This window comes from Maniola hyperantus, chromosome 7 (genome assembly GCF_902806685.2).
Source record: "Maniola hyperantus chromosome 7, iAphHyp1.2, whole genome shotgun sequence".
Classification (NCBI taxonomy): Eukaryota; Metazoa; Arthropoda; class Insecta; order Lepidoptera; family Nymphalidae; genus Maniola; species Maniola hyperantus.
The window spans coordinates 4,300,508-4,328,483 of record NC_048542.1 but is presented as its reverse complement, the minus strand read 5'-3'; the positions used below and the strand labels follow the sequence as shown (position 1 = coordinate 4,328,483).

General features: G+C 39.2%; 3 protein-coding genes across 6 annotated transcripts in view; 1 reads left to right on the top strand and 2 right to left on the bottom strand.

Annotated features, from left to right (window-relative positions):
- Window positions 1-117: 117 nt before the first annotated feature.
- On the top strand, window positions 118-18,864 carry LOC117983465 (uncharacterized). Its single transcript, XM_034970021.2, has 15 exons — window positions 118-487; window positions 4,176-4,394; window positions 4,917-5,091; window positions 5,296-5,436; window positions 6,074-6,219; window positions 6,931-7,021; window positions 8,086-8,249; window positions 9,024-9,175; window positions 10,076-10,164; window positions 12,305-12,380; window positions 13,091-13,199; window positions 13,973-14,955; window positions 15,642-15,789; window positions 16,626-16,728; window positions 17,289-18,864. Exons 2-15 carry the CDS (start codon window positions 4,221-4,223, stop codon window positions 17,504-17,506), a joined length of 2,769 nt encoding a protein of 922 aa, XP_034825912.1. The 5' UTR covers window positions 118-487; window positions 4,176-4,220; the 3' UTR covers window positions 17,507-18,864.
- On the bottom strand, window positions 1,102-3,353 carry LOC117983477 (protein SREK1IP1-like). Its single transcript, XM_034970042.2, has 3 exons — window positions 3,116-3,353; window positions 2,290-2,462; window positions 1,102-1,555 (listed from the first exon to the last, which is right to left on the bottom strand). Exons 1-3 carry the CDS (start codon window positions 3,227-3,229, stop codon window positions 1,399-1,401), a joined length of 444 nt encoding a protein of 147 aa, XP_034825933.1. The 5' UTR covers window positions 3,230-3,353; the 3' UTR covers window positions 1,102-1,398.
- Dek (protein) overlaps window positions 18,848-27,976 on the bottom strand; it is a 22,939-nt gene continuing 13,810 nt past the window's right edge. For 3 of the 4 annotated variants that reach the window (XM_069499888.1, XM_069499889.1, XM_069499890.1), the window contains exons 13-16: window positions 27,299-27,419; window positions 26,695-26,876; window positions 25,670-25,822; window positions 18,848-23,253 (exon numbers count right to left, since the gene is read on the bottom strand). In XM_069499888.1, coding sequence (XP_069355989.1) covers window positions 23,239-23,253; window positions 25,670-25,822; window positions 26,695-26,876; window positions 27,299-27,419 — 471 coding nt within the window. In that variant the 3' untranslated portion in view covers window positions 18,848-23,238. Of the gene's footprint in view, window positions 23,254-24,385; window positions 24,545-25,669; window positions 25,823-26,694; window positions 26,877-27,298; window positions 27,420-27,976 lie in introns of all 4 variants that reach the window. The other variant, XR_011236961.1, reaches the window with a different exon arrangement.

The window sequence follows — 27,976 nt, the reverse complement described above, 5'->3', positions numbered from 1 at the left end:
GTTTTAGATCTCCAGCCATAGCGGATGCAAAAAAACCGTTATATAGTATGACCGACCAAGAAATCGTGGTAAAGTAGTTTTTAACAAACGAGAATTACCTACTCTGAACTCATTAAAGATTCAAGGCGTAGTGTCTAGCAGGAATTCAAATTGTTAAGCTGGGTGCGTTCATTCTAATCACGGTGTGACTGATGGTTGCAACAAAACAATCGATCGAGCTTTCACGGAATTGACATACCATCCGCTAGATGGCGTAGCTGTTTGTGAACTTTTGACGTGAACTTGACTAAAACTTTTTAACAACTTAACCAAAATACTTGAGCTTTTTGTAGATTTTAAATTGTGATACTGATGTAAAATTAAATATAAATGCGTTTTAACACTGCTCTACGGTGAGAATATGTTTTTATTGTTCCGAACCCCTATCGTACGGGAATAGGTCTGTGAACTTAATATCTACAATATTGAAAGAATTTGAGTGATTCAGGTAAGAAACATTTTATTATTAAACATGTTTTCCTGTACTTTTCAACAAACTCTATAGGTACAGGCTATTCAAAAATAAGATTTCAGACAAAGTTTGAAAGCGAATTCTTTACTTTCTCCTTTCGATTTCTAATGTTCATCCATGGGTAGATTGTTAAGTAACTTCAGAGATTTGTTGTCATTTGGCCTATATTTCCTATTAATTATAATGATTAATGACATTATGTAAACCATAATAACCTACCGATGTTACATAAATATATCATTTGGTACCTAGGTAGTTTAAGGAGTGCCTAATGACTGTAAAATAAAAATAAGCAAAGTTTTTGTAACATTTTAAGTTATGAAAAACTGGAGACAAAACTAACATTTAAGGCTTCACAAAGTGGTAAGACTGTATATTTATCTAGGGACAAGCCTAGGATGTATTCTATAAAAAATAACTACTTATGTGGTGCGCCTTTCCCCATTCAGGATGTACTTGTGCAAAGAGTTTCTCAATTATTATTCACCATGTATTTAGATACATGGTAAATGAATAAACCAGAAACTGATTTCAATAGGGCTCCTTCCAAACACGGTAAAAGTAATTTGTTAAAAAATAAAACAACATCAAAAATATCAAAATTGTATATTCCATGATTTCATTTAATTAAATGCATCAGTCTTGTATTAAAAACAATTAACCTATTATTTTTAATGGTATTTAAACATTGCTTTTGTATGATTATTAAGGCCTTCCTTTACTAAGTTGCACCAAATTTTATCACTTGTTGCATAATAGCTACAAATTACTTACTACTTAGGTACAGCAACCTAAATATGGGGGATGATTTTTATCAGGGCATTCATGTATCATGTATTGTGCAAATTCCAATTAATAAACAGCCATCAAGTGTAATGTGTCTTAACTTATTTTCTACTTTTCTTATGTTCTTTGCGAGGTTTCTTGGATTTCTTAGACTTTTTCTTGTGTTTTTTCTTTTTCTTTTTATGTGAATCTGAATCACCACTTTCTGATGACAACGATGATGAACTACTGCTACTTGATAAGGAAGTGCTTGATGACCTTGAATAAAATCATAAATATAATGAATGTGCAGTGAAAACCGTTAATAACAACATCCATACTAATATTATTATGAATGCAAAAGTGTGTCTGTCTGTCTGTCTGTCTGCTAGCTTTTCATGGCCCATCCGAAATTTGGTACAGAGATAGCTTACATCCCAGGGAAGGACATAGGCTACATTTTATCCTAGAAAATCAAAGATTTTTAAAAACCCTTAATTCACACGGACAAAGTCGCTGGCATCTCTAGTTATTTATAATTAACAACTACATATCGATAATGACCAAAATATAAGTCCCAGCTATTCATAGCATTGCATAACACCAGTTTTACAACTAGTGGATTATTTGAGTAAAAACTATTTCATCTTAACTGGTATGATTTGTAGCCTCAAACAGTAGGTTCTTTGAATCGTTACAACTTGGTAAAAACTAATTAGGATCTAATATTTAGTAAGTAGTTTTTTTAAGCATTGAATTATCTCCAACTGCACTTGCTCTTGGATGTGCCTGCGTTAACCTGTTACGGCAAATGCAAACTTGGGTACAGGGTACTACACCATAGATATTAAATGTAACCACTCAAAAGTGGCTTGTGACAAACAATGTGAGTATGGGTATATACAGCGGGGCCATATTTGCTCTTATTTCTGGCATGTCATATACAACAGATAAGGGGTAGGACCACAAAATTATTTTTATTATTATATATATATTTATTATTATAAAGTTACCTAGATCTCTTCCTTTTCTTAGACTTCTTTTTCTGTTGCACTTTGTTCAATTTTTCTTGTAATTTCTGTCTCAACTCCGCCTCTCTTAAGCTCTGCAGTGGTGTTGCATATTCCTCTTCACTGTCACTACTAGTACTGCTTACATCTAGGACTATTTCTTTGTTTGGGTCAACCTATAACAAATAAAAAGAAAGCTGTGATAGCCTTGTGGTTAAGACGTCCACCTCCTAATCGGAGGTTGGAGGGGGTTCAACCAATTCTAACTTTTCAGAGTTATATGCATTTTAAGTAATTAAATGTCACTCGCTTAAATGGTGAAGGAAAACGTCGTGAGGAAACCTGCATGCCTGAGAGTTCCCCATAATGTTCTCAAAGGTATGTGTAGTCGGTCAGCGTGGTAGACTATGGTGAAAGCCTGTAGTAAGCCGGTCATGGGTTGATCATGATAACAAATAATCAAATCAATGATCGAGCTTTTGTGATGACCTACTAATATTATAAATAATAATTATTATTATTATAATATTATAAATTGCCAAAGCATGTTATTTTGCTAGTGTGTTCTTCAATCTGGGGCTGGGGATATTAAGGTATGATCGGCTCTATATCCGTCTTTCCTATAAGATAGGAAGCAGTGGAACTTTATTAGGCTATTATTAAGAGATCCCATTTAGCATTCCGGAATGTTTATAGAATTGTGGTTTTTTAATACATTAGGTTATATTTGTCTTTACCTAAGAGTTCTAACGGAAACATTTAAGACTAAAATAGGGATTAATTTTAGGCGTAATATCGAAATATACAATATTGTTAGTCATAAACTTACTTTTATAAAGTTTCTACACTGAAATGTTAGGTGTCCGGCATAACCACACTTTTTGCACGCAGCTCTCGAGCTTTCTTTACCTATTTTATTTACTAAGTCAGTGTAATTGGACATTTTATTCTTTTTCTGTTAGAAAATACATAAAAAGCTCGAAAATCTTACAATAACGATTTCCAATTCCAACAATCACAAACATTCGTTGATTCGTTTTTGTTGACAGACGACAGTTGACTTGACGTTGACCGTTGCAGTGTTGCCAACTCGTAAAACCGTTTGTCGCTATTTCTATTTAACGCCTCCGAAAAGTCGCCAGATATAGAATAAGTTAAAAGTCGCTAAAAGTCAGAAGGGCGATTGTCTAAACCCTGCATCAATCATTATTACAATCTTTATTGTTCTGATTGGCTGAATTTGTGTAATTCTTGTTGCAACAATGCATTGTGGCCAATAGTGAGCGAGCATTAACCAATCAGAGATGATTGCGATCGTGACATTGTAGCTGTCAAACAAACGCGGTAGGGCCACAGAAACCAATACAAAATAAACGTCAATTTTTATTTCATTTTCATAATGTCAAATAAGATCATCAAGGAACTGACTTTTAGAAGCAAGTCATCCTCATTCTTGGAGGTCCAAGTTACCTCTAAGGCCATGATCCCCATTTCATGCGTAAACATTTTTCAACAAAGACACTTTTCAAAAGTTGCTAAATATGTTTTCTTACTAACGGCGGTTACGAACTCATCCGATCCGAGTCCGTGAAAATACGTTAGGTGACGGTAGTGCAGTGCATAATCGCCGTAAAAGTGAAAAAAGTCGCATCTTTGAAATTTCGCCAGATCTAGCGACTAAGTTTCTAAATTGGCAGCACTGGCATGTGACGTGTGAGCACAGACGACAGTGACGTGTGCTCCATGTGTGCATGTGTGCTCCCTATTGTGCTTGACAGATCAAATTGACAAGTGACAGTTCAAATCATAGGTTAAAAAATTAAAACGCGTTCCGTTTCAAGTTGTATTTTTTAAAATAAATACGCTCATAAACCATATTATTTCGACAGACATGCAAGATTTACATAGAAAAAGATAGAAGAAATGTTAATAAGATGGCAGAGTTCTTGCCACTGTGCGACGTGCTGTTCAACGTGATATCGCTTGCGGGGTACTTCTGCGATGTGGTTTTCGACCTCGTGATGGGCTATGCGCTACTAGAACGGGGATATAAATGTACCTTTGCAGCCACTATATCTATTGTCATCACGTCGCTACTCATATCACAGGTTTGTATGAACGACAAGATATTAGATACGTGTCACGAAAGTTGAAGTGATGTTTAACGTTATCCATACCAATGTTATAAATGTGAAAGTGTGTCTGCATGTCTGTCTGCTATCTCTTGATGGACCATTCACTTAACCGATTTTGACGAAATCTGGTAGAGACATAGTTTGCATCCTAGGGAAGGACATAGGCATCTTTTTGTCCTGGAAAATCTAAAGGTTTCCGCGGGATTTAAAAAAAATTATATCCACGAAGACAATGCGGACGAAGTCGTGGGCATCATCTAGTATCACATAATGTGTACTTTTCAAATTTTAACCGATTTCCAAAAAGGAGGGTCTCAATTCAGCGCCAAGGTATGTTTTGTCTCTAATTTGTTGAGCTATGTCAGTTTCTGAGGTTCTCCTAGGAATTCCCTCGGATTGTACTTACGAGTATTACTTACTCGGTCTATAAAACAGACGACTCTGGTCTTTTTCCTTTAAATCAATGAAGGACAAAATACCAATACACGTTTCCAGGTGTTATCGCTTCGCTGGTACCTGCACATGTGGTGGGCGAGCGAGGGCCGCAAGGACCGGCCGCCGTGGCTGCCCATACTCCTGCATTGCCTGCAGATGGGGGTGCTGTGGCGGTACGCGCGCCTGCTCGTACCTGTCGAGCTGAGACGAGTGAAGCACCAAGTTCGAGATCTATGTAAGTGTTATTGCAGGACCAGCGTTTGTTCCGTCGTCGTAGCGTTCTGGTACGATGCCGTGTAGAAACCGGTGAGGCGCATGGGTTTAATAAAACTGTCATACCCCTTCCTCATTAACCCGCTTCCATCTTAGACTGCGTCATCATTACAGACAAACAGACATACTTTTGCATTTATAATCTTAGTATAAAACATTCGGACAGGCATGCTGCGGCTAGTGCACGCGTTCTGCGAAGCGGCGCCGATGCTGCTGCTGCAGCTGCACATACTGCTGAAGGACGCTAACCTGGACCCCGCCAGTGAGCTGGCGATCACTCCAGACCCCACCGTGTATGAGCCTTCAGGTACACTACTACCACTTTTAAAATCGCATCGGAAAAATTAGTTTCCGCATAAAAGCGCAACCTACTACAAAGACGTTATTGCTTGACTTGCTTGAGTATGCCAGTTCGATGGAATGATTGATCCACACTCCACAGATTATTATGTAGAATGACTTTTCTTTTTCACACAAAAAAGTCACAAACAAAGTTTTAAATTAAAGCTAAATACAATAAGCTTGTTAAATGATGAAGTATGAATGGTTCCAGCCTACTAACACGATTTTTTTTTTTGTAATAGCAACTGTGCGAGTGAGACCCCACTCTCCAGTTTGTGGCTCTCGCTCGGCACGTTTTCTCTAGCTGATTATGTCATAGAAAAATAACTTTTATCACAATAAGATATTTTTCTTTCGGTGATATCCATCCGGCTTTAGTATAGATCCGTGGAAATAGCGTACCTACTATACGTAGTCATTTATTTATTTATTTTATTAAAACATCTTCATTGCCTAATACTGACAAAGATTTAAAAAATACATAGACTTAATAACCATTGCATGCAACCGATACTTAAGAACTTATAGAACTGTAAGATGGGGAGTCGCAATACAACTATATACATACATAGGTATACATAAACATTCATTTATGTCCGTAGCGAACAAAGCGTTCGCGGAGCTGAACGTGATATCGGCGTCGCTGTCGCTGTTCTCCGTGTGCTGGGCGCTGGCCAGCTTCAGCAAGAACGTGCGGCTGCAGAACGTGCACCGCCTCGTGCTCACTTGGCTCGGAGTTATTTTTCAAGTGAGTTTTTTTAACTTTGTTCTTTAACGCAAACTCTTAAGGTTCAACTTTGGATGGAATTATTTCACTTATGGCTATACCGATAATTTGGAGAGGGTCCCTAGGGCTTGAAGAAACAACTGAGAGATCGGAGGGGCAACGTCTTCCGGCGAAAACGCTGTGCAGAGGTTGTAAATGTGTATTGCCCTATAAGATATTGTGCATTGTCGGTCAAGATTTGATCGTCGGGGTCGTTAAGGACGTGCTTAGGGCGTCTTCACCGCCTCGAACACCATATGAAGGAGACACATTAGATTTAGAGTGCCATGGCAAGGCACCAACGTTAGTGCGTTTGAAGCGTCAGTGCGCCAGAGGAGAAGGTTGCATCATGACAATCTCCATAATGTAAAACTCCGTGCATCAATCATTATAACAATCTCAATTGCAGTGTTTGGCTATGGTATTCTTATTGCAACAATGCATTGCAGCCAATAGTGAGCGAGTGTCGGCCAATCAGACGTGATTGCGAGCTTTACACTGTAGCTGTCAAACACCACAGATCGCCTTCTGCGTCAGCTCAATATGATGGCACGATCTTTTCACAGACGCTCCCCAACTAGTTAACACTTTTTTTACAACATCGAAAATAAAAAAGCGAGGTCTGATTTTTTTCAATCCCCGCTTGTAGTTTGCCAATTATTATTGTATCTAATCCTCAATTGTTTGATGTAGTTTTTGTGGCGGCTCGGGACGGTGTCGGCCCGGATATGCGCGCTCAGTGTGTACGCTCTAGTCTACGAGTATTGGGTGTTTTTAGTTATAGGTAAGCATCTCTATATTTCTTACAGTAATCTTCACTTGGAATGTATTGTTAAAAATACACACATGTACACACTCACACACCCATACACTAACATACAAACACACACTCACACACAACACACACTCACACACACAAGTATTTTTTAAGTTTCATATTCTAAATTTAGTTTTTGTATAAAGTAAGTGTTTATTTGTGAATGACGGAGGAGGGAGAGCTGGGACCCTGAGATACAGGTTTTGCAAATACTTCAGGGTCCCTGGCACAATTTTTAAAAAGACCTTTGTAGAACAAATAAATCATTTCATTTCATTGTTATAATAGTAGATTGTACCACAAGGGCATAAAACAAGCCATTTTATACGGCTCTGATACTTCACCTTTTCTGGTCGTTACGTATGCTTTAGCCATACATCGATAAATCACCCACTGCAAAGGAACAAAATCTAAAGCCTTTTAACAAGACGCCAAATATCTAGATCGATATATCCACCCACTGCGCATGTTTAAGATCGGAGACCTTTTGACGTGACACCAACTGTAGCTTACATAATATATAAAGTATCAGAAGAGCATAGGAAGCTAGGCTCAGGCACCACCATAAAACACTTTTTGCACGAGAGCATGAAAACCAGTTTTCTGCCTTGTTTTAAAGGTTCGTTCATATATTGACAGCCAGCGATCCAAGCGGAAACATTGTGAAATTAAAGTCGTCGATTTTACACTTTGATATGTTTCGACCACGCGACGCTCGTATTCTCTAACGTTGGTGAAATGTAAAATCTAAATATATAAAAGGAAAAGGTGACTGACTGACTGACTGACTGATCTATCAACGCACAGCTCAAACTACTGGACGGATCGGGCTGAAATTTTGCATGCAGATAGCTATTATGACGTAGGCATCCGCTAAGAAAGGATTTTTGAAAATTCAATCCCTAAGGGGTTAAAATAGGGGTTTGAAATTTGTGTAGTCCACGCGGACGAAGTCGCGAGCATAAGTTAGTATCATATAAGGCAAACAGACGGCTAAAGGGCGATGCTGTACTCGTTTCCGTTGTTGGCAGGTCTCCACTGGGTGTCGATGTTCCTGTGGCTGATCTCGCCGAAGAGCGTGTTCCACGGCGAGCGCATCAGCCGTCCGCGCAAGGCCTACCTGTCCGCGCTCATCGCCTTCGTCTACGTGTTCGCGTACATCAACCTGCAGGAACACAACCATAGGCAGAAAATGGTCAGCTTTTATTTATCCTTTGACCTCCTTTATCCTTTATCTTTTGGTATAAGATTTTTTTTTTAAATTAATTAAATATCACTTGCTTTAACGGTGAAGGAAAACATCGTGAGGAAACCTGCATGCCTGAGAGTTCTCCATAATGTTCTCAAAGGTGTGTGAAGTATACCAATCCGCACATGGCCAGCGCGGTAGACTATGGCCAAAACCCTTCTCATTCTGAGAGGAGACTCGTGGTCTGTAGTGAGCCGGCACGGCGATGAGTTGATCATGATGATGATGATGATAAGAAAATAATACGGGATACAATTTTTTAAAATATTGGTAAAAAGTTTTATCGGTGGCCCCAAAACAGCAGTTCTGTTTGGCGGCCCTATTAAATACGGACGGAAATAACGGTCATCTGAAAAAATCTGTGTTACTCGGTCAGATTAAGTCGCACCTAAAGAAGTTTTACTTCAAAAATAAATAATGCGTAAACAAATCCATACTAATATTATAAATTGCGAAAGTGTGTCTGTCTGTCTGTCTGTCTGCTAGCCTTTCACGGCCCATCCGTTCAACCGATTTTGATGAAATTTGGTACAGATATAGCTTGCGTCCCGGGGCATACATAGGCTACTTTTTATCCCGGAAAATCGGATTTTTTAAAACCTAAATTCACGAGGTTCGTTCTCGTCGCGGGCATCATCTAGTACTATAATAAACGGCACAATTTCAGATTATTTGGTTCTTGAAAAATTAGCTCTAAATGAAGCAACGTCTTGTCTATAGGTTGTGTTCTACTGCGTGATGTGCGTCGAGAACTGCGTGCTGGTGACGGCCTGGTGGTGGTCGTGGCGTGGGGCCATGAGGCCTGTCACTCTCGCGGCCTCGGCGGCCTCCGCCACCCTCGCGGGTCTCGCCTTCATGTTACTATACTACAGGTGAGAATAGAACAGAGATCTGCGCGCTGGTGACGGCTTGGTGGTTCTGAATAAAAAAACCAGCCAAGTGCGAGTCAGGCTCGCGCAACGAGGGTTCCGTACTACAGTCGTATTTTTTTCGACATTTTGCATGATAATTCAAAAACTATGATGCATAAAAAGATTTTTATTTATTATAAAAATCTTTTTTAGAATGCACAAGTAAAGCCCTTTCATATGGTACTCCACTTGATATAGCTATCTTACTTCGAAAATTGAAAATACTAATTCATGACCCACAATTTAATTTTTTTGTGTGATTTAACCACAAATACATGGTTTTCAGATTTTTCTCCTAATGTCTGCTATAAGACCTGCCTACCTGCCAAATTTCATGATTCTAGGTTAACGGGAAGTACCCTGTAGGTTTCTTGACAGACCGACAGACAGGCAGACAGACAACAAAGTGATCCTATACGGGTTAGAGGTATGGAAACCTAAAAATAAAAAAGGTCGTAACACTTAAGTTCATTTTCAAGCGACGAATAGTTTGAATCCAGCGACTCCCTGCAACTCGTTTGATGTCATCTGTCGACCTAGTGGAGGGGTCTGCTAACGCTGCGCTCTTCGGTGTAAAGTCGCCATTCCAGCAACTTGGAATATCAAAAGCTTTGGTCTTTTGAACTATGTGCCACGTCTATTGCGACTTCGCAACACATTGAACTATATCATTTTCTCTTTATTTTTCTACGGATCTCCGCATTTTTTATTTGATCACGTATGGTTCGGTCCTACTATCTTCAGCAAATGATTCGTGATAATATCACGAATACGGTATTTTACAAAATTTAAATGCAACGCAAATGTCAAATGATCTCGGTGGCTTATCATTCAGTATTGATAAGTCCGTTTAATCTGCAGGTACTTTCACGTGCGGCGACTCGGCTACATGTTGGGCGAGCATCAACAGGGCACCAATAGTACAAATGCGTCTTCACAAAACAAAAATGGTAAAGTATTTTCGGGAAAATGTCAGTAAATGTATACTACCCGTGCGCATTACCATGGCACCTGGCTCGAAAACAACCCTCCTCCCGCTTCCCCGCGCGGTGCCCGGTCTCGATCCCGGTGATAAAAAAATCTTTTTTATTCAAGTAAACTTTCACAAGTGCTTTCGAATCGTCGGATGCATCTACCACTGGTTCGGAATGCCTTTCCTACCGAGAAGAACCAGCAAGAAACTCGGCATTGAGTAACAAACATCCATCCATCCATCCAAATGGTAATAATATTTTTTTATTTTTATTTTTATTTTGTTTATTTGAAAGTAATCAACAGCGTAAATACATAATTATTATTTAAATTTAAATCTAGGTATAACAGAAGGCCAAAAGAGATTACTTAAAATTATAATTAAACTATTTTAACAGAATAGAGTTAGAATAAATGTAGGTATATACAATAATAAAATAAAATAAAATTAAATTACAACAGTGTGTGTATGATTGTATGTGTGTGTGTATGCGTGTGTGAGTGTGTGCTTATGAGTATGTGTGAGCGTGTGTGCATGTGTGTGTGTGTGTAAATGGGAGTGTATGATTGCATGCATATTTAGATGTTAGCACCTTTTGTTTTTTTGTTTTACGATGATAGTTTCTTAATTCTTTTTAAATTTATTGTTTGATAGGTAAAATAAGTCAAACTCAGCGAACTGATTGTTATAAGTACGTACCAAGCGTGGAATTATAGAATTTCGCGCATAATTTGAGTTAGATTTGGGAACATTTAGAAGGCGCGTGTGACGCGTTCTTAAAGGTTGAGCATTAAATGAAAAGGCTGAGAGTAAGCTAGGACAATCGATTGAGCCGGTTAAAATTGCTTGTAAAATAAATCTAATAAAATATTTTATATTATTATACTTAGTACCTTAACGTCATTCATTCGAGCCAGGTGCCATATTAATTCGCACGGGTAATCCTAGTAATCCACATTGGTAAGAATTTTGATGAGGAAGTTTCCAGGCAGCGTTCGATAAAATTTTTATAGATGGCGCTGAATACTACCACCAAAGACGAAAAATAATACATTTATTTATATGATCTATGCTTTAGGTCGTGTCAATCCTTACGTTTCTTCCCCGATACAATATTAATTAATTACTTCTATTATAGTTCACAGATTTTGTGGGGAAGAAACGTAAGGCAAACTGCAATGCACGCTAGCTGTTACTCTTCATCTATGTCGACTCTGTCTGTCTGTGTCTGTCTGTCTGTGTGTATAATAATAATAATCCTTCACCAAGAGCTTGCTCTGAAGTACGGTCTCCTGGATGAGAGGCTGCCGTATTACAAGTACACACCGGTGCCGGTACTCGAGCGCGACGGAGTCCGGCTCTATTGGGACCGGTCCATCATCACGGACAGGACTATTCTAGCGAATAAGCCTGACATCGTGGTGGTGGACCGGGCACAGTCGAGGGTGTTTTTGGTGGACATCACCATTCCGTATGACGAGAACCTCGTGAGAGCTGAGACGGAGAAAAAGCGCAAGTATCTCGATCTGGCTCACGAGGTTTCCGACATGTGGCATGTGGAGTCCACTGAAATCATCCCAATCGTCATATCTGCGAATGGGTTGATCCCAGTCAGCCTCGCTCAACATCTGAGGCGACTGGGGTTCCGTGGCAGTTCGCTCGCAGCCAGGATGCAAAAAGCGGTCTTGCTGGACTCGGCTAGGATAGTCCGCCGATTTCTTCACCTGTCGCCCTGACCCCCGGCCGTTTGGTCTCCCCTGCCGGGGTGTAACCCTCCGCCCGGTACAAATATGTATGTATGTAATGTTTATGTAGGTTTATTTATTTTTATGTATGTAAGTATATTATAAACTTTTTTGGCTTTTATATGTATCTATTTTGTACACGGGCGTGAGAGCAAATGATATATAATAATAATAATAAAAACCTTTTATTCAGCCAAATTTACAAATAGGTAGAGGTGTATGTAATCGACACAGCTTAAACATTAAAGCATAGATCATATAGATATAGGTAGGTATTATTTTTAGTTTTTAGTGGGGGTAGTATTTAGCGCCATCTATGAAAATGTTATCGAACGTTGGCTGGAAACTTCCTCATTGGCGTCATTGTTGTAGGTAAACCCAGTCAAACTGACAGCGCGGTCATACCGGGTGTGTTCAACTGTAGATTTTCCAACCCAGTCAACAATAGGTCAGTAAGTTTTTACCGTTTAAACTATTGTGAGTGATTTCATACTTAATATTATAAATGCCAAAGTGTGTATGTATGTCTGCTAGACTGTTTCTTTAAAATATTTATTTCTTACAATTCCAAAACCGATTTTTTAACAGCTGAAAAAAAGTTACAGCCGATTTTACGGTTAGGAGACGAATTACGATAGAAAATCGTAAATCTTCCAGTTTATTTTAGAGATTGTTTCTTTAAAATTTAATAATTAATTTTAATTAAAAATAAAATCTATCTCTAGTCTATAAAACATACAGAAAAATTCATCACTAAAAAAAATATTTATATTTACAAAAAATATACGCCGTCCAAATGGTCATTTATGGGCATTGTGCCCAAAACACTGGCGCTATTACCTCGCTGAACGGCAAGGCTCAACCGTTGAGCGAAATAAGCACCAGCTCTTGGGTCACCAGACGCGTGGATCAGCTTTTGGGACACGACGTTTATAAAAGCTTAATTCTTTATTCTTTAAAATATTTATTTCTTACAATTATTATCTCGATTACCTCAATGTCACTTTTTTGAGAAACAGTGCGGGTTCGATTCCTGGCCTGCGTATGAGATTTTTCAAAATCTTTAAATACAATTTTTTTAATCGTACACAATGGTTACGTTACCAAGTTCCTCTCTAAAATTCTCCTCACTGGCAACTCAAGATTCTGTATATTTAGCGCAGCAAATGGTCGTAAGAAGAAAAAGCCGACTTCGTTCGTGCCGCCGCCGGCCGCGCCGCCCGCCGCCTTCTGGAGGCGACCGCTGCCCGCCGCGCACAACCATCATGTGAGACTAGGATCTAACCTTTTTTTTTCGAGGGGGAAATCTTCTGAAGATACCCAATCGGGTTATGTGGGATTTCTACCCACTAAAACCCCCTCGGTGGCCCTCCTCAGCGCGTTATTGAGAGAGCTCCGGGAACTCTAAAGAACGTACGCCGGTGCCTCTCTCGCGCGATGCCCGTTGGACACATCCTGGAGCAAGTGCAGCCACTCGCGACCTCGAAGTCCTAGCGCCAGGGACTATTGGTTAGATGGATAAGGACGTTGATCGACGCCGCCCTGATGTCTCCGCCTTCGAGCAGGATCAGCTCGCTCGCGAACCCGCTCGGCGGCCTCCTTCTTGAACATCACTGTTTCACAGAGGATCTAACCTAACTCCTATTAGCCCTTCTAGGACTAACTAACATCCAATATTTGCTCCCTCATATTATTACACTTACGAATGTCCGTAACGTAACGAAATAGTTAATGGAGTTAGCAGGAAGTTCAAAACTGCGTCTGAGAAATCGCATAGAAATATGGCAATAGAAAATTTTAGATATATTTCCGATAAAAACTTAACTATCCTTAAATTGACATAGTGACTCTCCAGTGCCATCTTTTTCACAATGTTCGCAGTATACACTTTGTATGTTTGAGCTTTGCGTGTCGAAAAGTTTTACGTAACATTGCCCCACTATACGCTTCATTGGCGTACTTATCAAAAAATTAACCAAATCGATAGCAATATAATTTCAATAATTTAAGTTTTCATTTTAATACTTTCTAATATTTTAGGGTGGCTCATCAGAAAATGAAGGATCAAGCGTCGGCTCCCGAGTGAACATCCAGCAGAAATTACAAGAGAAGAAACAAAAACAACTCGCAGAACTTAGAGTAATAGAGGAAGAAATCAAACAGGGGAAGTTAGCCAAAACCACGCCAGTCGCGGCCGAAGAAATATACAGTAGTCTACAAAGACAACCCATCCCGCGGGCGAAAACGCACGCAGAACCACCCGCGTGGCCTAGTATAGAAGTGACACATTCCTACCAAAACTACCCCGTACTACCACACACGTGCAATCTGTACCCGACTTACACTGAAATAAAACCAGAGTACAACGTCCCAAACTTCCAAAACACTGAGACTAGCAATGACATGAAGTTGCGCGTCCAGAATATATACAACCAAGACTCTAGAACTTTCTACGAGAATCCCTCCAATCTTCGGAATGAAGTCCCCAGGACTCCGTTAAGATCCCCAAATTATCTAGTCCCCGAAAATAGGAAATACGAATCTAATGTCCAATGTCGGAGTCCGAGAAATGTGATCAACAGCAGTCCGAGAAATTATCTACCAGATGTTAGCACTAACAATTATGAAGCAACGCAAAACAACGCAAGATCTGTTCAAAATAACTCTAGTATCTATTCTGAGGACCACAGACAGAGTATTGGGGAATTTTCTGGATACTGTGAGGATAATAGCCAGAATGTGTACGGGAAGTACGGGGACGCCAAAGAGGAGTATGTATCCGCTTTACACAACGCTCTAGCGAACGTCCAAAATATAGACAATATGAGGGGGATTTATAACGACGCGGGGTGTAGTCAGTATGGCCAGAATTGTGATAGGGTGTTCCCGTACCAGTTGGGTGGGAAGAAAATGGAGCAAATGAGGAAGATGCAGAGGTGTCGAACCCCGGAGATATTGCTTGCGCCTCATTATTTGGAGGGATGTAATAGACAAGTTTGCTGTAACTGGGGTGCGCCTTATGCGTAAGTTTCTTTTTAAATGGGGCTCTTGGCAAAAAACAAACTAAAAAAACCTAAACAAAGTTAGGTTGGATTCAAGCACTGATAACGTAGTTAACCTGCTGAAGAATATCTCAGCTGTTTGAACATGACTAGTACACTTAGTTTTAGGTGTATTCGCAAAATGCCGTTTATGGTTTTTAAGTTGGAAACGGTTGAAGGTATCATATTTTTGCAAAATGCATGACGCCACCCTTAAAAAGACCTCCCTGGCGCAGTGTCTTATTAGTGGGAGGTCCCGGGTTCGATTCCCGGCAGGGGTTTGGAATTTTATAATTTCTCTGGTCTGGTCTGGTGGGAGGCTTCGGCCGTGGCTATAGCCACCCTACCGGTAAAGCCGTGCTGCCAAGTGTTTTAGCGTCCTGGTACGATGCCGTGTAGACAACAATAAAGGTTGTGGGTTTAATAAAAACTGCCATACGCCTTCCAGGTTAGCCAGCTTTCATCTTAGACTGCGTCATCACTTACCACCAGGTGAGATTGCAGTCAAGACCTAACTTGTATTTTCTGAATAAAATAAAATAAAATTCAAAAATATTTAATTTAAAGAGAGCCAGAGTTCAAGAACTCTGGTTAATTTGGTAGCATCCAAACGGTTAGTGCTAAGAATAATTTTTAGGAGTTATCGGTGATAGATAACTTTTTTGCAGGAATAGGAAAAAAGAGGAAAATTCCGGCGTATCGGGAGGGGTGGGCAGCCCGAGTGGGGCGGTGGGGGCGGCGCCCAGCAGCGGCTCCGAGTCCGGGGAGGTGCCCGCTCGGGACACGCCGCGCCCTCCCAGCGACATCGACAGTCAGGTAATAATTTCTTTCGTCATCGACACTCATATTTTTTTTAACTTATTTGTTATTGTATCTATTCAACGTACTCGTAATCGTCTAAATATATAAAAGGAAAAGGTGACTGGCTAACTGACTGACTGATCTATCAACGCACAGCTCAAATTACTGGACGGATCGGGCTGAAATTTGGCATGCAGATAGCTATGACGTAGGTATCCGCTAAGATAGGATTTTCGAAAATTGAACCCCTAAGGGGTTAAATAGGGGTTTGAAATTTGTGTAGTCCACGCGGACGAAGTCTCGAGCATATAAATAAGCTAGTCTGACAAAAAAGGGTAAGAAACGAGTCAAGAAACATGATCTTGCGTCCCCTTATTTCGGACTTTTTGGGTCATGTAGAGTAGAGCCTTCGTCGCTGCTCAAGAGTCAGTCCGAACTCCGAGGTCAACGCGCTGGGTTACTGCTCGAGTTCTATTTCCAGTGATAGATTTTTGCAATGTGTTCAAAATATTCAAGGAACCTTTGTTTTAAGCCCCTCACCGTCACTTTAAGATTTAAATGATGATACAGTCTTAGATAGAAGCGGACTAACCTGGAAGGGGTATGGCAGTATTAAGGGCTAATTCCATCTTCCTAAATCCTACGACTTAAATGGTATAGTTACCGTCAAACTAGCCAACTTTGCCATTCAATGATACTTTGCCTAATAAGCAATTTATAAGCAAATTCGCTTTGTAATTTGTTTTTATTTAAGGAGGAATAAGACCACAGCGCTCACCACTGCACCAAGGAAATCGTCAAAGGTTATTTAATTTGAAGAAAATGCCAAAATATAGTGGGCTATTTTACAGATATCTCTACCGCGTTCGTACACCCTGCCCCGCGAGTTCCGCTACTGGAGGAGACGACCTCGACTACGCGACGCTCATGTACCCAGCAACAACAGCAGTGACGGTAAGTGCCATTATGGAACTATGGCTAACTCTGCCCCAATTACTATACTCTATCCGTGGAAACAAGTAAGTATGGCGCTCTCTCTCACATCATCATGAGTGACACTGGATACACATTTTCACTAAAAAATCCTATATGGCACAGGGCAGTCATGTTTTTTTTTAATAATTGTTATTTGTTATTAATGGCTGACTAGAAAAATAAAAAACTTCGCTATATTGCGGGAAACTATTGGAACTAATTTACCTATAGTCTTACCAGTGCGACTTGGGACTTGAATGACATTGACAGGGCGGCACTGTTGGAGAATAAAGGCTTAGAATATTCAAACAAGAACAGAGGGGACACTTGACGGCAACGTTAGTTCCGATTTTCACAATGCCTTGTCGCACTGTATACTTAGTACCTATTGGAATGAAAAATGTAAAAGTGGCGCCCCCAGAGCAGGTTTTTTATATTCCTTGTCAGACTCTACTTCAATTAAATATTCCCTACCATATTCACCCCAAAAAGTTTTTCTTCAAAAAGTTTGATTCATACAATTTTTTCTCGTTTCCCAGGCGACGTCGATAGCGGAGACAACGACAGCGACCGCCGCTCCAACTGCTCGGCCTCACAGATACAGCCCCCAACGTACGGCGAGACGTTCCAGTACAACCGTCCCGACATGGTGCCGCGACAGGACGACCGCTACAACGAGAACGCGTACGCGGCGTGCCCGGACCGGCGGCGGCGCGGCTTCAGGAAACAGGGGCCTAAGCCCGAGACTAAACTTTAACATCTCGAAAATATCAGTATGTACAAATAGCTGAACAAGAGTACCATAATGAAAACGCGTACGAAGCGTGCCCGGACCGGCGGCACTAAACATTCTGTACACTTACGAACGTTCCAGTATGTACAAATGACCGGTCATGCCGCGACAAGACGTTTATATCAAAGCGCGAACGCAGCGTGCCTGAACTGGCCAACGGCGCGGGCTTCAGGAAACAGGGACCTATAAACCCGCGACTAAACTTTAACATCTCAAAAATATCAGTATGTACAAATAGCTGAACAAGAGTACCATAATGAAAACGCGTACGAAGCGTGCCCGGACCGGCGGCACTAAACATTCTGTACACTTACGAACGTTCCAGTATGTACAAATGACCGGTCATGCCGCGACAAGACGATTTATATCAAAGCGCGAACGCAGCGTGTCCTAACGGCGCGGCGCCAGGAAACAGGGGCCTAAGCCCGAGACTAAACTTTAACAACTACTCGAAAACATCGACATGGTGCCGCGACAAAACTACTGACATGTGTTATGAGAACCTGCACGTAGAGTGCCCGGACTGAAGACAGCGCTGCTTCAAGACACATGAGCCTATAAAGTAATTCTACGTGTACCTACGCAACGTTCCCGGAGCGAACTCACTGAAGACGCCGCGGCTTCCGAAAACAATAACATTAATTTTTAGTATTTATTTAGCAATCATTAACGCTCCTTCACATTTTTATGAACTTTCTGACATTTCAGACGAAATAACGTAACGGCGGTTACGCATTCATCTGATCCGAGCCCGCTTAAATACGTTTCAAAGTTGTCATAGAACTATTTTTATGATAGCTTATGACATATGACGTAGATATTTTTTATATCCGTATTTTCACGGATTCGGATCGGATGAATGCGTAATCGCTCTTACTCCAGTGTCACGTTTTTAACTTCAATGACGACTCGAGTTTATTAATTTAACCAAGAGATCAAAACACAAAGTTAGCCCGTCTAAACCATTTTCTTCTTAGATGAGTGTCATATAAGTTCTTAATATGTAAAAAAGTCTACAATTTGTAGTACATATATTGAAAAGTGCCTTAACCTATTCTTTAAGTGCAGTCCACCACCAAAAAAGTTTTGGTAGAATAGAAGAGATAAGTAAGTAATATAAACTAACATAATCGAATTCGAAACTAAAATGACTTTAACTAAACTAATTTGTAAAGTTACATTTTATAAATGGTATTAAAAGTTATAGGTTATAAAATTGTAAACTTTGTACTATTGTATATTTGTATATTTATGTATCTAAACATTTGTATAGGAGAGAGATGTACGTGAAATAAAAACGTAATATAGACATTTCAAACTTTTATTTGCTTTATTATCTATATTCCAATTGTAAAAGGGAAACCAATCACTCTGTGTCAACTACTTCTCTACGGATCGTCAGCCATTTACACAATATAAAGAAACATCAACCAAAATAAGGTTAAATTCACAAATACACATTTAATGTTGATTAAACCTATCTTAGAGTTAAGAGGTCTGGACGCATCGAGAGTCAACTGAAGGAGGTACATAAAGAATAACCAAAAATTGTAATAGAATATCGGTTTCGTTTATTTAAAGCGGTTTTCTATTTTTCAGCATCATTTAACGTCACTATCGCCGATGCGCATGCATGCAGGACCTGACGATGTCCAGGGTCTCATGATGGAGCCGCGAGGTAGTCATAAGAACTCCTCAAGTATCTAGTAGGTACTACCTACCCATAATAACTCCGTTGCTTGAGCTCGTTAGATTTGTCTTAGCATATTCGTTTTAATACATAGCTTAAATAAAAGCTAGTTCTTAAAAATGTCTTTTTAACCGACTTCAAAAAAAGGAGGAGGTTCTCAATTCGTCGGAATCTTTTTTAATAACATTATTTCTATTACCAAAATGTGCAGAGCAAAAGATGCTGAATTATTATGTATTTATATGAACATAAGACTACACCCAGATTGACTTTCTAACTTAACTTAACCTTGTATATATGTTCCATTTCACGAAGACCGCTCAGCCTTGGTTGTACTAGTACGCACACTATAACAATGTGTACGTGTGCACTCACACAAACATAGCGGACGGTCTTCGCGAAATAGGACATCTATACCTACATTACAGTTGAAATGCAGAAGTAAAGGCGAAAACAAAATATCAAACAGCGACTTATACGGTATCTGGATAATATAAGGCGTAAAAAATGACTTCTCACACGCTATTTTAACTTTATGTATCAAATTTCATGACAAACGATTTTAGTCCTTATTTTAAAGGTGGAACGTACTTTTAACATGACAGTTGACCCATAGAGTTAAAATGCCGCGTGAGAAGTGGTTTTGTACGGATTATACATAGTACACTGAACTGTACATACAATCTATCTGGCGTAAGTCGCAGACGTAGAGCGCTCGGAAGTCAGAGTTAAATCTCGGACGATTGTCCACAGTGCACACCTATCAGCCGCGGACGCCTATTACGGACGCGTCCCATAGTTTGTTTCCGCCTTTAGTCGCAGGCCAATCCAGTGACAGCCCAAGCAAGATATTTCTGAATGCGTTACTGAATAAAGACATCAAATATAGACATAACAGGTCTCTATTCCGGAAGGCATTCTGTAAAATCTAGGTGCGTTCAGACCAGAATTATACCTAAAATGTTAGCTCACCCACGGACTTAGCGACTGTTCGGCCACAAGTAACAGAAAAACACAAAAATGCTATACGAGCACCTTAACAGTGAAACAAATCATTTAATTAATATTCATGCAATATTTCGAATTTGTATATGAACTTACACATGCCGTCAGGTAAAGAGCTCTACATGAAAGTGGAGGCGATGTATCTGCGGGTGGGTACTGTACTTTCCTACAGCGCGAGAAGCGACAGGTCGATTGAGGAACTACTAGCGCGGCAGGCAACCTCGCTATCACGCCTGTTTGTGGATTGCGCGCCCACTGCCCTCAAGGTCAGTTTTTTACTAGTTGTTAATCTCAGACGTATTGTCTCTTTCATATACACGGAATAACATTATTGCACAAATCGTAAGTTATTATAAACTTAAATTCTCAATTATTATAATAGTAGGTTGCTGCAACTGCGTTTAATCAACAAAAAACAAATCAATAGCATAATTTTCAAAAATATTATTACAATTTCGAAAGGTGGCTCGGCTCCACCAAAATTTTTGTATAAGAATAAATTTTTTTCAATCTACCCGACGATGTCAACGAAGCGATAGTCAAACGGTGCAGTCCTGTGTATTTACACGTCTTAAAAGTACACTTAATCAAACCTTACATAGATTCGCGATAGTGCTTAGACTGCAAATAATAGTTTACAGCCTACATTAGAAAAATAATCTTACATACCACACCTTTTAAAACGTGGGGGTGTACATAAAATACGTTGCGCAAAGCTTCGCGTTATGTTCGTAGCTTTCGTCTAATGTAAGTATAAGGTTTAAAAAAAAGAAATATAAATAATAATTCATATTGCCTTAATACAACAAATATTTATTGAAATTATACTTATTAATAATAATTATAAACGAACACACTTATTTCTTATAAGTACAAAAATAAAAATAATGACAATTGATTTTTCTCAACAGTTAATGTCGCATTTACTCTTATTCCCAATGATGATTAATACACAGATATATTCGCTTAATATACCTTCTAATGCTGGTTACACATTATTGAACCGCATGCACCAAACGCAGCGCATTTGCACTGAATATGCTGATGTCATCATAAAAATATTAATTATGTCTACAACATATAAAATGACATCATCTGTGCTGATGACACAAATCGCATTTTCAGTACTGAAAAAGCTTTGCTTCTGGTGCGTGCGGCCCGCATCCCAATATGCGGTCAGCGTATTGCGAACGTATTTTATAAACTACCCCCCCAATTAACAACATTTTATACACAGACATACAATCTGATGATACGCTACTAGGCGATTAATATGTTGCTAGTGAAATATGTCCGTCGAAGCCGGATCGAATATTACGCTCATAGTACACGTTGGGCCAACCCGCCAGGCGTATACTTGCCGCGTGTGGCCAGCATTGACTGGTACACGCTTCGAAAGATCTTGGCGGAATTAGAAAAACGTTAGCACATCAGTCGGCACTCGCCGAACACGTTCGGCCAACGTGGACTGGAGGCTTTAGATTTTGTACAATATTCGATGCTTATGATATACCAAATGTACGGAGTTAAATAGTTCTAGATAAAAACGAAATGGTCCCGACGCGGTACACTTTTCACAACAAAAGTCAGATTTTATTATTAAACTCGTTTAAGGCGAATCATCACAGTACCTACGTCATAAATGTTTAAATTCAAATTAAATAAATACAGAATGGTGCTGAATTTATTGTACACAAACTAAATTGACATCAGTGCTTTTCACATAGTTCTCTGTAAAATAGGAAAGTATTTTTAGGAATTTCAATTAAAATAAATTATTGCATAAAACCAAATCAACACCATGGATAAATTAAGAATTATAATTAATTAACACAATAATTTTATTTGAATAATTTTTTGTTCCCAATAAATTCTAAATTCATTAAAATATTTGTATGAAGTTTATACTGTCATAATTCTCCTTATTATTATAAAAATAAAGTATAATAATAATAATTAATAAAAAGATAGATAGAATAACATATCCATATACTACCTCTATTGCAAGACCTATTAACATGTAAATAGGATTTAGTGCATGGACTACTAAAACGTCTTCAATGTCTACATGTATGCTTAAAAAGTGGTATATATCTATCGTGTGTCTAATCAGATAATAATCGGGTTTTTAAGGGATTCAAGCGAATTACAACATTCATGGGGGTTCATATTTTTTCGCAATAGAAAGCTTGTGAGCTCTATGCATATGCAAAGTTTGCCAAAAATGTTCCATGCAAAACTTTCCAAGAGACAGATTGTTTGATGAAATATTTTCATTGACTTACTAAGAGCTATAAGGTCACTAGATCATTTTTCTCAATTTTTGACCTTAACGCATATGCAATGTGTAGGTGACAAAAAAAGACTTTCAAGAGAATAAGTAGGCACTGTTCATTTTAGACCTACTTGCAAAGGGACAGCTTAATTAAATTTTGTAATGGTGTTACTTCTTGGTACAGTTCGTGCATTTCACGAAGGCGAGTGGCTCATGCTTGTGTGTAAGTTGTATCGCTATAAGTAAGGTACAGTAAATGCGTGCGTTTGACAGCGCTTGCTCGCGACTGATTGGTCCGACGTGCACGCACACTTATGCAATGTCCGTGTATACGACGTAACCACAAGTAAAGTTCACTAGCCTTCGTGAATGGCAAGAACTGTAAGAGAATAATGCGGTTGCCAAAGAGTGACAGCATTAAAAAATCAGTTAGTGTTCTTGTGGAAGTGGGCTTTATTGTTTTAACTTTACCTTAATTCTACAAGTTTAAAGAATAAAGTTGTAGACGAGTTTTTATCTAGACAAAAGAGGCGGAATATGGATCGTCCAATAAAATTAATAGAAAATAAAATAATAGACAAAACAAGTGATACAATAATGTATTTAGTGAACGCTTAGACTAGGGAACTCCTACCGAGCGACCGCGCCGACGTGTGAGCGGGGCGAACGGGAATTAGTCTAACTTATGTCGCTTACTGCGCTAAATGCTTGGGCCGACGTCAGCGCTCACGATGATATGAGCTGCAAGTAAACGAAACCTATTACTCTTAGGCCGCGGATACACCTGTAAATTTTACTCACGTAAGTAGCTTACATGATTAACATTAACTCTTGTACATTTAGCTAAGAAAAACTGACAATAGGGTCTTGGACCGTAGTAATAAAATAAAGTGTTTTTTTTGAATAGCGGTAGGTAATGGGGCTAGGATTCATTATTAAAGGGAATAATTTTAACCATCATGATTTATTTATTTTTAACATGAACGTCACGCTGTGCGGAAAATGAATAATGACGTCACAATCTGTAAACGACAAATTTTTCAATTTTAGAGTAATTAATTTCTGCAGAAAAATATTTTTTATATTAAAAAATTTAAATAAAAATGTGACGTCATTAATCGCTAATAATTAATAATAATTGAATAATAAACATGATTTTTAAAATTATTGTCTTTAATAATTAATTCTAGCCCCATAATCTACCGCTATACAAAATATCACGTTATTATATTACTACAGTCCAAGACCCTATTAATTAGGTAAGCTTACATGGGTAAAACTTACAGGTGTAATCGCGGCCTTACAACTACTACTGTTAGATAATGATTAAGGAGCTGGCGGACAAAATGGTGTAATTTTACGGAAACGGGTATACATTCGATTTTAGATTTTGAAATCTATTTCAAAATACATTTTCAAAATCGTTTCACTCACTGGATCAAATGGCGCACGTACATTAGCTTCCAATCAACTGCTGACTGACTCCATCTAAACGGCAAACAGTCAGCCGCATACTATTTGCCTATGGGTGTTAAACCTAAGGCGCCATCTCCACGGAGTACGAACGAGAGAATCGGAACGAAATTGTCCTACTACCGTCGGACAATCTCCGCGTGTCGTCGCGACTCGCAACGAAACTCCACGAGACCGCAACGGATCGCCTCGTTGCGTCTCTCAACTGTGCTGAGCACGTCACGTATCGTGGCGTTATCGAGGCGAGTTTGTATCGAATTATTCGAATGACACACGGCGAGATTATCGCCGCGATTTCTCGTCCGTGGAGATCGCGACCTCATCCAAGTGAAAATATGTAGCCAAATGTTACCAACTACAAAACAAAAACATGCAAAAAAAGTAAGCATAATATCTCTACCTTGGAAAAGAAAAGCGGGAGTTTATCCATTCCACTTGATATTTTATTTTTCATAATATATTATTATTGTAATAATATATAACTATGTCCGTTTATAAACTATAGGTATGCTACGTAGTCATCTACACTTCTTCCTTAACTCCTAACATCTTAAATACACTGCAACAAACAAAAAATAAAAATAAATCAAAAATTCCCGTGGTCGGAGCTTTAGGTGCAAAAAGTTTTATGTGACTGAACATTATGCTTTGCATAAATGAATTTAAGATAAATCAATAATATTAGATATATTATTGCTTTAATTAGAATATATTCTATTCTAAAGAATGAAGAATGCAAAAAGAGAAATAATTTTTGGTCTGGTAGAAAAAGGATCAAAAATGCATTTGATAATAATTAAATAATTATGATCGAAAGGAGCAACTGCTGTGTACATTGGTGGCTGTCTTCAGTAAGAACATAATCCAAACTCTAGGTAGGTCTTATAGCAAGCACAAGTAAAGGAAAAAAACCGAAAATCGTAAATTGTGGTTACAACACAAAAAAAATTACTAAATCACTTTTAGATGGTCAGTCCATTAACTTGCAGTGTTCTAATTAAAAGTGTTATAAGTTATACCTTTTTTTGAATTCATTATAGGCGCACGCTTGACCACGATCACACCTGATGGGAAGTGATGATGTGGCCTAAGATGGGACGCGTATGCCTAGATGGTGCCTATTCACTCTTGTTTTAAAGATATCTGGATTATAATTCTACGATGGTACGGAACCCTTCGTGTGCAAGTCCGACTCGCACATTCTAGAGAAAAATGTATTGCAGGCAAATACTGGATACATTTACATATCACATAAAACTTTTTGTTTTCAAAGCTGTTATATGCAAAACTCGAATAACATGCTATAGCAAAACTTCAAAACTAACTTTTGATTTATATTATACATGCATGTGTGCCGTGTGTGTGGGTGGGTGAACAGTTTAAAATAATTGGTATTGATAGAAGCACGCCCGGGTTCATACTGCGCCTTGACCCTTGCGTCATTCTTACGCGCGAGGTCAATGTCCGGGTCCAGGTTCATATTGAGCATTGACCCTTGAGTCCTTACGCGCGAGGTCCACACCACATTGTCATCATTGTATATATGTTATTGTGTAGCTTGCGTGAGTAGTGTGCGTGTTTGTGTGTGTGTGTGTGTGTGTGTGTGTTTTTAAATGTGTATGTGTGTGTGTGTGTGTGTGTGTGTGTGTGTGTGTGTGTGTGTGTGTGTGTGTGATGTGCTCACCGATTTGACGGTAGCCTTGATGAAGTCCTTCTTGTGCGCGAGGTCGAAGTCCGGGTAGTGGCTGTACACCTGCTTGCACACCGTCTTCATCGTGATCTGCTCCAAGTTCGCGCCCTCTAGGATCTGCTTCACGTACTTCTTTATCTCGTCGTCCTGGCAATCAATTAAAAAAAATACATTTCAACCTCCGGGAATTAATCTTAACATATGAAACACAAAAAATGTTCCTACCTGTCTGTTATATATAGACTTAGAAACTATCCAACCGAGCGATGTGCCAGTTTCATTAGAAAGGCAATAATGCGATGTTTTTTAAACCGTAGTAGCACACGCCAGGTATCCGCTAGTAACATACCCAATTGATGCCATAACAACAAAACGTTTAAATCGAGCGAGATCCTTACCACTGCACCATCCTTACACTTATAAGCACTGATGCTGAGATCCATCTATAGACCATATTTTGACAAAGTTCAGATTTAACTTCCAATTAAAATGATACTGATTTATTTATCTTATAAGGCTTTGTGGTAGACATTGATAGGACCTGCCGATAAAGCGTTGGAAATGGTAAAATGGACATCACAACAAAAAAAGACTAAAGAAAGTGGATCTATATAAAACTAGTTTATGCTCGCGACTTCGTTCGCGTGGACTATACAAATTCCGAACCACTATTTCACCCCCTTAGGGGTTGAATTTTCAAAAATCCTTTCTTAGCGGATCCCTACGTCATAATAGCTATCTGTATGCCAAATTTCAGCCCGATACGTCTAGTAGTTTGAGATGTGCGTTGATAGATCAGTCAGTCAATCAATCAGTCACCATTTCTTTTTATATAATATTTAGATTTGAAATTTGATGTTGTGTGAAAAGGAGTACAGAATAACACACAGGAGGAATATTGTAGTCCTAGGGGGCCAAGACCTATTGGTTTATTTAATAGGAATGTACTAAAATTAGTAGTTATAAAGTAATAAATGAAGTGCACATTCAAACAGCGCCTAATCGAGTATGTGTCTTACCGTGGGCGGCCGCTTGGCTTTCTTGTTGTCTGCGGGAGCGTCGGACTCCTCTCCGCTCTCATCCTCACTACCCTCCTCCTCATCCTCTTCCTCTTCACTGCCTTCCCCAGACTCCTCGGAGGAAGCCTTCTTGCCCTTCTTGGCCGGCCTGCCTGCAGGTTTGACTGGAGCCTTCTTTTTGGCTAATGGACCACAAAATCCAAAATCGTATATAACAATAAAGAGTAAATTATTTAACTATCTTTCAAAAAAGGAGGAAATTATCAATTTTGTTAGTTTTTTATGCACACTGATTTTGTGTATTACTAGCTGATGCCCGCGACATTGTCCGCGTGGATTTACATGTTTCAAAATCCCGCGGGAACTCTTTGATTTTCCGTGATAAAAACTAGCCTGTGTTAATCCAGAATAAATTATCTCCATTCCAAGTTTCATCCAAGTCCGTTCAGCTGTTTTTGCGTGATTGAGTAACAAACATCCAAACATACACACTTTCACATTTATAATATTAGTAGGATATACCCCGATTACTCAGAGATTTTCTAATCTCCTATATCTATATCTCTAATGCATTTGCAGCGTAAATATGTAGAAATGTAGTTACCTGGCGGCGTTGGCGCTTTCCGTTTGGCGGGCGTGGCCTTGGCGCTGGCCTTGGCCACAGGGCCCTTGCGGCCCTTGGCCACCGGCGCGGGCGCTGGACGACCGCGTTTGGACTTCGGCTCCTGTGCACAAACAATACAAATAAGGGCCTGAACAGACACATTGTATTGTACATGCAGTATGTATTGTTGCCATTTTTTATTTGCACCAAAACAAGTCGTGAAACGACAAAACTTGTTAGAAGAAACAGTTGACTCTACTATTTGCGAACACATGAGACAAAAGACCTGAAAAAAATGACGTGATACAAGTTTGTCATTCAACATGTTTTTAGGGTTCCGTACCTTAAAAGGAAAGGGACCCTTATAGGATCACTTTGTTGTCTGTCTATCTGTCCTTCGTGTCTGTCAAGAAAACCTATAGGGTACTTTCCATTGACCTAGAATCATGAAATTTGGTAGATAGGTAGGTCTTATAGCACAAGTAAAGGAATAAATACGAAAACCGTGAATTTGTAGTTGCATCACAAAAAAAATGTGTTCATGAACAAAGAATTAGTACTTTCAAAGTAAGATGGCTATACTAAGTGGGGTATCATATGAAAGGGCTTTACCTGTACTTTGTAAAACAGATTTTTATTTATTTTTATGCATAATAGTTTTTGATTTATCATGCAAAA

Coding starts and splice junctions, on each gene's coding strand:
- LOC117983465 (XM_034970021.2), top strand. CDS start 4,221: ATGGCAGAGTTCTTGCCACTGTGCGACGTGCTGTTCAACGTGATATCG. Junction 10,165..12,304: donor GTCTTCACAAAACAAAAATG/GTAAAGTATTTT, acceptor TCATTGTTGTAG/GTAAACCCAGTCAAACTGAC. Junction 14,956..15,641: donor AACTGGGGTGCGCCTTATGC/GTAAGTTTCTTT, acceptor ACTTTTTTGCAG/GAATAGGAAAAAAGAGGAAA.
- LOC117983477 (XM_034970042.2), bottom strand. CDS start 3,229: ATGTCCAATTACACTGACTTAGTAAATAAAATAGGTAAAGAAAGCTCG. Junction 2,463..3,115: donor AGTGTAGAAACTTTATAAAA/GTAAGTTTATGA, acceptor TATTTGTTATAG/GTTGACCCAAACAAAGAAAT. Junction 1,556..2,289: donor AAGAAAAGGAAGAGATCTAG/GTAACTTTATAA, acceptor ATTTTATTCAAG/GTCATCAAGCACTTCCTTAT.